This window comes from Medicago sativa, chromosome 3 (assembly GCF_051527215.1).
Source record: "Medicago sativa cultivar Bolivia chromosome 3, Bolivia_mono, whole genome shotgun sequence".
Taxonomy (NCBI): domain Eukaryota; kingdom Viridiplantae; phylum Streptophyta; class Magnoliopsida; order Fabales; family Fabaceae; genus Medicago; species Medicago sativa.
In genome coordinates, this window is record NC_140751.1 from 47622867 (window position 1) to 47636030 (window position 13164).

At 45.5% G+C, this 13164-nt stretch overlaps 1 protein-coding gene across 1 annotated transcript; it reads left to right on the forward strand.

Annotated features, from left to right (window-relative positions):
• Positions 1-3518: 3518 nt before the first annotated feature.
• On the forward strand, positions 3519-5354 carry LOC146937828 (uncharacterized). The gene is made up of 2 exons (XM_085749534.1): positions 3519-4925; positions 5019-5354. Exons 1-2 carry the CDS (start codon positions 3519-3521, stop codon positions 5352-5354), a joined length of 1743 nt encoding a protein of 580 aa, XP_085605660.1.
• The last annotated feature ends 7810 nt before the right edge of the window (positions 5355-13164 follow it).

Here is a 13164-nt window from a genome sequence, read left to right on the forward strand (position 1 = left end):
TTTTTGCCCAAAATCATATAAATATCCTTTTTCGTGCAACTACAATTATGCCCTTGCCTCAAGCGTGTTTAAAGCGACACTGATACTTTGTCCGTATTAAGCTGACATCTCATGATAAATATTTTCGTCGAACTTTCTTTCCGAAATATTAATCCTCTGGCACAATCAATTGGTAATATTCCGATACTCACAAACGGGATATTACACTAAGAGGCTATTTAGAATGGAATATTAACGTTAATTATTAATTTTGTTTACTGATGGTGATATAGACAATAAAGTCGTAAACACCCCATCCCAACAAGCACTCTTTCAGAGTAGTTGGAAAATATAACTATTATGTTTCTAATTTTATTTCAATTATGTATGATTTCGCTCATGGAGTTGTATATTTTGATTTGTTCAAATTATTGTTGTCTTTTCCTTCAATTATAGTAACGATAAGATTTTTTGAAGGAGGTCTTCATGAGATATCTCTATTGTAAAGCTGTCAAAATGGTATTTTTTTTTTTAAACCAAAAGGAGAGGGACAGCAAAGAACTGCGCCCTCAAAATATATATATTAAGAAGAGAAACACAAAAGAAAATACAAGGGAGGGGGACAAAAACCTAACCTCCTAGAAGTTGATAAACCTAAAATTAGGCATACCAAGTCTATTCTTAAACAAGGGAACATCTGTCCACACAGTTAAACAATTAGCATTCAGTCCCCATTCCGCCAAGCTATCAGCACATTGATTCCCTTCTCTGTATATGTGTGTTACCATGAAGTTCATGTTTTCCAGCATCCCTTTGCAGTTCATGGTATTTATGTGTGTGAGAGTGAGAAATGTTATGCTATTTTAAGGTTGATAAATTTGTACCAATTATCAAATAAGTAAAAGGGCATTTATAATTACTTTTGGGTGACATATTAGTACATAAACCCTCCAACATTTTAAATAAATTTGAAAAATGTTTGTTTTAATAACACATTTAAATTTCCTGTAAAACATATTTAAATTTAAATTCTTACCCGTTTTTTAAAATTCTAAAATATTATTATGCAATGGAATATTTGTTATGCATTGCGGTTCTAATTAACTAGTTCGAGAAATCAGTGTTTGCGATTTTTTAAAGACTTATTAATGAACATACTGAATTAATGATTGTTTATAAATTCATTATTGCGCCCTTAAAATTGCTCTAATCAACCAATTGTATATCACAAATGGTCTAAGCCCTTTGTTATTCTTTTAGTTTCAAATTAGATTTTTTTTTTGTTTACGAAAGCAAAACGATAATCATTCATTTAAAACGATAAATTACATCATTCAACACTGCTAAAAACGTAAAGGATGAATCTGTGAACAAACTCACAACATCCAAGTTAATAGCATATAACGGTATAATGCTTACAAAAATATATGATAAAATTAAAGTGACCGGAATACCTATGTCTCTGGATATGCAACGTTGACGTCCAATTCTTGGATTGAATAATCGATCTTTCAATATGAATCAAATGAACACAACAACAATATGTGAAATCAAACAACGCCGCACAAGACGACGAACAACACACCACCACACACAGATAACAAAATCACGAAGAAAAAACCTAGATCTATGTGAAAAATCACTTATTTAGATTGAATTAGAGAGAAGAGATGAAGAGGGGGTGATTTTAGGTCAAAAATTGACCTAAAACCACCCCTCAATGAAGAAAACTGGAAAAAAAAAACCTAAAGAGAAAAAACTAGGGCCGGCTTGTTGGAGAGAGTTACACTACCACCTACTTATCATAGGATATTTCCTCTCAAATTCAAAATATTGTTAAGAAGAAAAATGTGAAAGATTCCTTTAAAAAAACTAAAAAATGAGTAAGATGGTCTAAATATATCTATTATATGTTTGCTATTATCAGTACAATATTGTTGAAATTTTTTTTTGACGGGCACTATAAAAGTCTATTATGATTTTTTTAGGGATAAAGAATCTATTATTATACTATCGATTAGAGTCATCACAATATTAGGGACAAAAAATCGATTATTATCAATTAGGGTCATCACAATGGAGTGCTTTATATTGTATGTTATACTATCAATTAGGGTCATCACTAAAAGATCTATTGTACGTTATATTGTTGACATTTTTTTCTTTGTTTATTATGTTTGTTAAAAGAAAACTTTTTCTGTGGAGTGTGTGGGTTTGTGAGAGTATAATGAACATGGTGAGTTGTCGGTAATTTTTTGGGTTTGTTGAATGAGTTGAGATATTAGGATAATTATTGTTCTGGACCGGGCAAAAGGATTCTTGACCCATCCACTTAGGCCCAATATCACTCAAAGCTCAAACTCCACGTTTGACATTATTGCTCGCAACTCACCCCCTCCCTGAGGGGGTGCACGAAGAAAACGAGACTGGTTCAAACGAACCCCAACATCTCTCTTGCACATTCTGCACGTTCCCGCAATAAACTCTCTGGCGGTTACACTTCCCACGATTTCGTAACCGCCAGAGCCAAGTGTGCCTCCTCAACGGCTCTACAGCTCTCCACCTCTATAAATAGGGGACTCACCACAGTCCCCAAGGTAGAACTCTTTCTTCCTCTCAAACCCTCACTCTCTGATCTCTATTGACTTGAGCGTCGGAGTGCCTGCAGGTACACACCCCCCATCAGCTCCAAGAAGCATTCTGACGTATTCCACCACTGTCACAACCACCGTATTCAAAGCACCGGCAGTCACCTTCTGATCAGGTACGATCAGTGGCGCCGTCTGTTGGAAAAAAATATAAGCTCCCCCGTTTTTATAATCCTAAAAACCAAAGCTTTCCATAAAAATACCATGGCTGCTAACGGTGCCAAATCCCAGTTACGAAGTGACGTGCGCATTCCTCAACAGGATGGCATGACATCTTCACCTTCTCCTGTGGATACACCCAGGGAGGAACCAGCTCAAGTACTTCCTATCCAACAAAGGCCTCTGCAAGGTCCCAACCGTCCTACAGAGACACCAAAAGATGCAACATCAATCGGCGTACTCATCAGTAACCTGATCCGCACGGTTCAACGACAAACGTCGTTAATCGAGGAACAAAACCGCCGGCTAATGGATCTGGAACAAGCATGCCCAACCATCCAAACCCGACGATCTCTCTCCCCAATATGTAACAGAAGAGGAGAGAGCCCCAGTCAGTCACGCTCCAGATCCCCCCGACATTCGGTGAGCATCGGATCCTCATCCTACACCAGGAGGTTAACAAGTAGGTCCCCCCGACGATCTCCACCAAGGAGATCCCCTCTGAGGCGATCTCTACCCAGGAGATCCCCTCCGAGATGGGCCCCATCGAGAAGATCCCCTCTACGCCGGACCCCTCCCAGGAGATCTCCGCCCAGGCGCAACGGATATTCACGGTCGCCTTCCAGTTCATTGGACACTCGCGATACCCGAACAGATCGTAACGCTTATGGTCCGTTCACACGACTTATCCTGGAAGCTCCTATCCCCCGCGGACTGGAAAAGCCGCCATAAATGGACCCATACGACGGGACTACCGATCCGGATGAGCACATCGAGAACATCGAAGCAGTTCTCACTTACCGGTCGGTGCGGGGCGTCGTCAAATGCAAGCTTTTTGTCACCACCCTGAGGCGAGGAGCAGTCATATGGTTCAAGAACTTGAGGAGAAACTCCATAGACTCCTGGAGTGACCTCTGCAACGAGTTCACCATCCATTTCACCGCGTCAAGGACGCAACCAAAAACGGTGGCTTCCCTCGAAGCCATCTTCCAAGGAAGAAGCGAGCCTCTCCGAGACTACATCGAGAGGTTCAACAAAGAAGCCGTCCAGGTCCGAGGCGTAAATGAGACAATGAAGTTGTACCTCATTACCAAGGGCCTGCGCGACGAAACGGACGTGAAGAAAGCTGTACTCCTGGATCGCCCAAGGACTCTCAACGAGTTCCTAGCAATCGCTAAGATCTACATCGCCTACGAAGAGGCTTTGTACGCGGACAGCCTCAACAAGGTCATAAAGGAGGAACCTGCTGTTGAATCCTCCAAAAAGCCCTTCCATGAGAGAAATAAGGAAGGCAAAACTGCTCGCGAAAGCAAGAGGCCAAACAGTCACTTCACCGAGTACACTCCATTGGCTATGTCAAGGGGGAAAATCCTCGCCGAGATCGCTGTAGCCGATCTAGCAAAAGTCGGCATCAAGCCGCCAAAGGCTCCATCTCAGAAGAGGAAAGGGGTCGACAAGACAAAATATTGTCGGTTCCACAAATGCCATGGACATACCACTGACGACTGCATCCATCTGAAGGATCCCATTGAACTCCTCATCCAGAGGGGTCAACTCAAACAGTACATCAAAGGTCCAGAAACAGAGCTGAAAGCTGTCGAGCTCGTCGGTGACGGTTCCAAGCATGGAAGGACCCCCTATAACGTGGAACATCTCGATGATTTCCCTAATAACGTGGAAATCACCCCCTATTCGTGCACCTGGGAGCATTTCCCCACCGCCAACATCATCACCGGAGGAACACTGAACATCTCCATGGGGAGCATGAAGAGGAAATTTCAGGAGCACATGGACGTCAATACAATGACCCCCTCCAACCAAGGAGGAAGGCCCCCTTTGGCTTTCTATGACTCCGAACTACCTGGTGGAGCTTCAAATTTTGCCATCCCTTTGCTCGTGCGAGCATCGATGGCCAATGCAGATGTCCGACGAGTCTTGATAGACACAGGGGCCTCTTGCGACATCATGTATACCAGCCTGTTCAAAACTCTCCAACTAATAGAGAAAAACCTTTCTCCTTACATTGGGGATGAACTCTACGGCTTCAACGGATCATCCACCAAACCATTGGGGTACGTGGAGCTACTGGTCTCTTTCGACGAAAAGGAGGCCAAGAAGACAATAAAGATCCCATTCTTGGTGATCGACTGCCCTTCTCTCTATAAATGCATTATAGGGAGGACCGGGTTAGCCCAGCTATGGGTTGCATGTTCAACCGCTCATCTGAAGTAGAAATACCATGCAAAGGACGGCATCATTGCCTCTCTCAGCGGAGACATCGAAGCTGCAAGAAGATGTTTCCTCCAAGCCAATAAAACCCAGAACTCGGTTTCCCAACCCAGCAAACCTGCTGAGGACAAAGGGAAAGCTGCTGCGAGTACCCTGGACGCCAACTTGGTCGAACTTGACCCCAGGTTCACCAAGGAAAACCTGAAGGAGCAAAAACGGGAGAAGAAAGATCCGCTCAACGCGAAACTTCTTCGACCTGTTCTTGATGGCGAGTTCGTGGTGGTCCCTTTCGGAAATGACCCCTCGAAGAATTTCAAGATCGGTATGGACCTCCCATAGCTTGTCAAGAACCAGCTGATCGCCTACCTAAAGGAGAACGCCGGCCTGTTCGCCTGGAACGCGGCTGACATGCCCGGAATCGACCCTAGCGTCTCCTGTCACCGACTGATGGTGGATCCCGGAGTTAGCGATGTAGCCCAGCGTCGTAGGAAGCAGTCTCCTAAAAAGTCAGAGGCTGTAGAAAAAGCTGTAAAAGACCTCCTAGAGGCAAAGTTTATTTCCGAGACCAAATACACGACCTGGCTTTCCAATGTTGCACTTGTCAAGAAATCTAATGGAAAATGGCGTATGTGTGTTGACTATACCGATCTTAATAGGGCCTGCCCTAAAGACGCATATCCTCTTCCTAACATCGATAAACTCGTTGATAATTCCTCTGGCTCTAAACTTTTATCCTTCGTGGAAGCCTATTCTGGGTACAATCAGATACCCATGGCTGAAGAAGATAAAATGAAAACAGCCTTCATGACCGAATCAGGGAACTATTACTACAACGTAATGCCCTTCGGTCTACGAAACGCAGGGACTACTTATCAATGTATGATGAACAAAGTCTATGACAAGACACTTCTGGGCGATATTCTAGAGGTTTAAATGGACGACATGATTGTAAAATCCCAACAAGAGGTGGATTATGCCGCCCATCCCAAAAGAGTGTTCGAGCAAATTCGGAAATACAACATGAGACTCAACCCAGAAAAATGCACCTTTAGAGTCCAAGCGGGTAAGTTCCTCGGTTTCTATCTGACAGAAAGAGGAATTGAAGCGAATCCAGATAAATGTCGAGCGTTTACTGAGCTTCCAACACCCCACTCCAAGAAGTGCATCCAAACGCTCAACGGAATGCTGACCGCCCTCTCAAGGTTCGTGGCTAAATCCGCTCAACAAAATACCTCTACCTCTCTGTCTCCTCGGACGCGGTAAGTGCCATCCTCATCAGAGAAACGACGGAGGGGCAGAAACCGGTATATTTCACCAGCAAAGCATTGTTGGGACCTGAAACAAGGTACCAAAGGATTGAAAAGGTAGCTCTCGCACTCCTCACTGCAGCAAGAAGATTGAGGCAGTACTTCCTAGCACATAAGGTGGTAGTCCGGACGGACCAACCCATCAGGCAGATCCTGGGTCGCTCAGACGTAGCCAGTCGGATGATGAAATGGTCACTCGAGCTATCCGAGTTTGACATTCATTACGAATCCAAAAAGGCACTAAAGGCCCAGGTGTTCGCCGACTTTCTCGCCGAGATGACTTTCCCAGCCGAGGAAAGCCCTGAGGGATGGACCGTCTTCGTAGATGGGTCATCCAACTCCAAGGGAAGCGGAGCCGGAATATTCATCGAAGACAACAAAGGTATCATTGTCGAAATTCCCCTTGCTTTGTCTTTTCCTGTTACCAATAACACTGCAGAGTACGAAGCCTTCCTGGCTGGCTTGCGAACCGCCAAAGACATGGGGGCCAAAAAGGTGAAAATCTTTACCGACTCACAACTAGTGGCTTCCCAAGTCACAGGAGAGTTCCAAGTAAAGGAAGACCACCTCCAAAAATACGTCCAGTTAGTACTAGAGAAAATAAAAGAATTCGAAGCCGTCGAAGTGACCCATGTTCCCCGCGAACAAAATACTCGGGCATGCATTCTTTCAAAAGTCGCAAGTACGCGAACTGCGAACGAGAACAAAACGGTAATACAAGAGGTCCTCGATGAGCCAAGCATCCAGAACATCAGAACTCTGCATCCAGAGATCAATTCGATCATCGGAATGGAAGACTGGAGGGGACCCATCTCTCGATACATAGAGAATGGCGAGCTCCCGACCGATCCGCAAGAAAAAACAAGGTTGAAACGAAGGGCCTGCTCATTCACTTTAGTGGAAGGAACCTTGTACAAAAGAGGTTTCAACATTCCGCCAATCAAATGCCTAGGACCTAATGAGACCCAAGAAGTCCTCGCCGACATCCACGACGGCATCTGCGGGAAACACCTTGGTGCAAAAGCTCTCGCAAAAAAGGTCCTACGAGCAGGATATTACTGGCCTACCATGTTGAAAGACTCCCAAGACTACGTGAACTTATGCGATAAATGCCAGCGACACGGGGACATGCACCTAGCACCTCCTGCTGATCTAACGTCTTTGGTCTCACCTTGGCCTTTCGCATGGTGGGGCATCGACCTTTTGGGACCATTCCCCAAAGCCGTTGGGCAACTAAAATATCTGGTCGTCGCAATTGACTACTCAACCAAATGGATCGAAGCAGAACCACTGGCCAAGATCACAGCCAAAAACGTACCCCGCTTCTTCAAAAGAAACATCTTAGCAAGACTCAGATTACCAGCATTAGTGATATCCGACAATGGTACACAGTTCACGGACCAAAGGTTCCAGGACTACCTAAGGAATATCGGCATCAAGCAAAACTTCACCTCCGTCGAACACCCTCAAGCCAATGGCCTCACTGAGGCTGTAAACAGGGTCATTCTGCGAGGAATACGAAGAAGGCTGGACTTACCCAAAACTCAATGGGCTGAAGAGTTACACGCGGTACTATGGGCCTACAGAACTACTCCCCATTCCATAACTGGCGAGTCACCTTTTCGACTCATGTACGGGACAGAAGCGGTCTTACCCATTGAGCTAACTGAACTCACATGGCGTACGGACGCCAGCACTGACTTCTCAGCCAACACGACAAATCTACGTGAAGAGCTCGAATTCGTTGACGAAGTCAGGATAGGGGCAACCTGGTGAGAAGCAGCGCTAAAACAGAAAATAGCCGCTCGCCACAGCAAGAAAGTCATCAAAAGGGAATTCGAAGTAGGCGACCTCGTCCTCCAGCAAAACCAGAAGGATTCCGAAGAAGGGAAGCTCGCCGCCAACTGGGACGGCCCCTTCAGGATCCGGATGAAGACCGGGACGGGAGCTTACGGACTCGAAGACCTCCATCAAAACGCAATTCCAAGAACTTGGAATGCGGAAAAGCTCAAGAAGTACTACACTTAGATGGCAAACAATGCCGACTCACTCTAATGTACGTACTTAGTTCTATACATTGAACTCATCGCTCCCCATCGAGCAAATAAACGGAAGAGGAAAGTCGTGCCACTCCGAATCCAAAAAGAAAAAGGATGAGAGGAATTTACATAACAAATTCTCTTACTCCTCAGTATGTACGCTTACCGCTGCGACATCACTGCTCAGCATGTTAGGTAGAACCCCAGCTCGCAATGGGTGTTTCACGCCTCAGTTGAGTGAACTTAGAAAAAATTCTCTCGTTCATCCGCTGTTACATGTCCATAACTTTGGACACACATTCAGATAAACGATCTTTTGGATGTGCAATACTTCTGACTAATACCCCGCGTAAACAGTTGGAAACCTCCTGCTCGAGCTCTTCCTTGCAAAACTATGCAAAGGTAAAAACTTTCCAAGCAAAGTAACTTATTACTTGGAAAGCAAAAGGCAAAACTTTGATTTCATCAAGTCAAAGCAACAAAACGCTAGGCGGGCATGAAAGACTCTCCAGTCATTAAGTCACTTCGTCGAAATAATGACTGCGGGGGGTAGTCCATCCCACCACACTCAACTTAAGAGCTTCGCAATTCGAAAGCAGACAAGTTTGCAAGTGAACAATTAAGAGCACACGAATTATTGCAATCTATCAAAAACACAAGGCAGATAGATAATTCGCTCTCGACAACAACTAAGAGCATACGAATTATTACAGTTTATCAAACACACAAGACAGATAATTCGCTCTCAACAAATACTTCAAATAGTATAAAAAGCCTCACACAACGAGCATTCAAATTCAAAACGTTATACTTGAAAGTAAATCATACATTTTAGACACAAGTATAATCGAGAATCATATTATAAAGGTGTTAAAACCACAAAGGGTGCACAATGTTATTACAAGCTTGGTTGTTGAAGAAGATATTAATTACAAGGCCTCATCAGGCCTGGGCTTCGTCAACATGCCCGTTATCTTCTTCAAGTTCAGGGGGAGGAGTAATTACACCATCTTCCACCTCGCTAAAGGAATGAATTCCTTCGACGATCAGTTCGATTCCCGGGTTAACCACCTTCAGCAGAGCCACTGCCCGCTCAAACCCAAGCTTGACAGCGTCCACCAAGCTCCTTCCAGCTCACCATTCCCGTCCACAAGGTCGGCACGCTGCTGGACAGTGAGGTCTTCCGCCTCATCCTCTCCAGGGAGGTCCGCCTTCTTCAGAGCCTCCTCCAAAGATGCCTTCTCCTCCGCCAGCTTTCGGGAGGAGTCGGTTGCTTGCTCGAGAGCAGTCTGGGCCTTAGACAACTGATACTTCAAAGAAGTCAGTTGACGGTCACGCTCTTCAGTGACAGACCTCTTGCTCCTTTGATCCTCCTCAAGAGCAGCAACCTTGGTGGTCAAAGCATCCATCTCCCGCACCAGGGCGTCAACCTGAACTTCACTGTCCAAGGAAACATTGTTCAGAGCAGCGGCAACCTCCAAAGCCTTCATGGTGGCAATAACCCCATCAGTTATCACCTTACTCCGGCCAGCTGGACCTAGATCCTGAATGATCTTCAGCTCAGGGTCATCCAAGAAAAGGATCGATTGAGGGCCACATATCTCCGGCTCGGACCACAACTTCGGAAGCTGGAGGAAGTCTCCCTTCTTAGAGCGGACGGGAACGGCTTTGATCGGCGTGATTGGATCCTCAGAAGGCACCCTCACCCTCTGCCTCTTAGCAGACTCTAGCACCAACTCCTGAGGAGCCTCCTCACCTTCCAAGTCCACCACAGGACCGGAGGCTGAGCCAGAGCCAGAGCCATCTATGAGATTCTCCAGAGAGTGGACATCCTTACGCCTCTTTTTGGCCGAGATCTTTTTACTCGCCGCATTCACAAGGGCTCCCAAGTCCTTCTTCATTTTCTCTGCAAGACAAAGACAAAAGATACTGCGTCAGTTAAGGGAAACAAATAAGAAGGCAACGAAGGAGACAAGAGCAAAAAAAATAAACTACCAAGGCAGGCATCAGAATTATCAGAGGTCAACAACTCGTAAGTATTGATGGGGCAGGGCTCTATTACTGGGGTCCCGTCCGCACTCATCAAAGGGTTCCCCCGTCGGTTAGTTTTAACCCTCTGGGGGAGGGACTCGATGAAAGCCCAGAGTTGTTGACGAAGACCTTTCTCCTCGTCAGTCAGAGTGGCGACGGTTCATAAGCAAAATGGTTCTGAGACCAGCACAGGTGGAAAAAAGGATGGCGCTCCTGCTCGCCTTCCTTAGCAGCTTCCAAGAGATTGTCCTGAGCAGCTGTACTCTTTGGCCGAACCAAAAAGAAGCTCTCTTTGAAACTCCGGATCTTCCCGACAAAGATCTCAAACATCTTCTGGGTCTGACAAAAAGAAACCCAGTCTGTACCCCGCTGTACGGTGAAGAAGGAGAAAAAGACATTCTTAGTGGCAGGGATGCGAAGATAATCGCACAACAACTCGAAAGCCCTCATGAAGGCATAAGAGTTTGGATGAATCTGGGTAGGTGACAGTTTGGTCCAACGGAGCACCTCCCGCTGGAAGTTAGAGAAGGGGAGCCGAAAACCCATGTCTTTGAAAACCACCTCATACATGGGAAAGGCAGAATTTTCGTACTCCAAACACACCCTGTCGGACGTGCTCGGCATAATCAGCTCCCAATCTCTCCCTTCTCCAATGAGGTCAAAAGGGACTTTGTTCACACCGTCGGCGGAAAACACCGATTCAGTCTCTAAGGGCTCCTCTCCGAGCCGCATAATGACGGACGCAGAAACTCCCTCGTTAGCCATGACAGACCTGGAAAAAGCAAGGGAAAAAGTGAATCTAACAGTCAGATCCACCCTTCCTTCACCTATCGGGTCGGTCACGGCAAGGAAGGGATCAAATCGCTACCGTAAGAAAGCAAAGGGATCTAGAAGCTCAACTCACGCATCGAGGAGACCTACCCTCAACGAACAGACTTGAAGCTTATGGAAGAAACCCAAGCCTGTCGCCAATGTTTTTCTAGATACTAGTAGAAAACAGACAGCATATCTACAAAAGTCCCTGATGCACGGTGGAAACCACCTAAACCAACGGCGGAAACCACCGAGTCAAACTACTCATGCCCTAGAAGCATGCACTCCTACAGTTTCTAAAAAAGAGCAGAAACTAAACATACAAAAGTAAAGAAACAAGTCATCAGAACATTACCTGTGGAAGGGAAGGGATTGAAGTTGCGATTGAAAGGCGAAAACTCGGAAGAACTTTGCTTTTGGAAACAGTGGAAAATCTCTAAGTCTCTGAGAAATTTGAAATGCAGTGACGTTCCAAACAACAATGGAACTATTTATACTCGTTCCAAAAGTCTCGAAGTCTATCCGGTGCGTCCCCTCATTCGCGACTCCTCCTTTAAAACGCTGCTCCTACGGTCCAGATTTGATCATACCTATTCATCCAAGGGCTATAATCCTTCACTACGGTTCTCCAAACGTCAGGATCCAATCAACGGTGATGATGACGCCTCGGAAATAGAACCCAAGAACACGCTGGAAACTATAGGTACTCAAGTGCTACTAACAGCTTTCGCAAGTGTCACTCAGAAACCAAAGGTCAGGTCCCCTCAACTTCTCCCTCGAGACGTTGGCATTAATTACGGAATGACTTCCGACCAAACCTCCTGACGAGGGAATCTTTCCATCCGACCTCATACTGCCGAACATACAGATGCCGAACTCCGCCACCCAGATAGGCGAACTTACATCGTTAGAGGGAGAACAAACGCTTCAAGATAGGAGAGCCTATTCGGCCCAAACTCTCAGCATTCTCAATCAGCCTCGCAAACGATTCTCCGAGTCAACACCTGCATAGGTCCTGCGAACGAGATCCATCTCTTCCCCGAGCATGGGGATACATACCAACTGAATCCCCCTTGAGGTCGGCCTCTGACGAGAAAAGCGCCCACACTTAAGTCATCACTCTTTATCAAGAGCAACGACTTCGGGGGCTACTGTTCTGGACCGGCCAAAAGGATTCTTGGCCCATCCACTTAGGCCCAATATCACTCAAAGCCCAAACTCCACGTTTGGCATTATTGCTCGCAACTTACCCCCCTCCCTGAGGGGGGTGCACGAAGCAAACGAGACTGGTTCAAACGAACCCCAACGTCTCTCTTGCACATTCTGCACGTTCCCGAAAAAAACTCTCTGGCGGTTACATTTCCCAGGATTTCGTAACCGCCAGAGTCAGGTGTGCCTCCTCAACGGCTCTGCAGCTCTCCACCTCTATAAATAGGGGACTCACCGCAGTCCCCAAGGTGGAACTCTTTCTTCCTCTCAAACCCTCACTCTCTGATCTCTACTGACTTGAGAGTCGGAGTGCCTGCAGGTACACACCCCCCATCCGCTCCAAGAAGCATTCTGACGTATTCCACCACTGTCACAACCACCGCATTCAAAGCACCGGCAGTCACCTTCTGATCAGATACGATCAATTATTTTACTAGAAAATTAGACTCCGTTAAAAATGCCTCATCATTTTAGGATAATTATTTTGTCAATTCAACATGACATATCTGCATTTTTCCATTGTCACATTCCACCAAAGACCAGATATTATGGATTTGAAATAATAAATGTTGAATAAAAAAATATGAGTTAATGTCATCCAAAAGCTAAATTTTAAGATAAAAATTATATCCAAACACTAACTAAATATTTCATCATAATGTTGATACCTCTAAGTGAAGTGTTCACTTGGTTGGATCATCATATTGTATTAGAAATCGTGGTTGGGCCTAAAACAACCCCACAAAACCG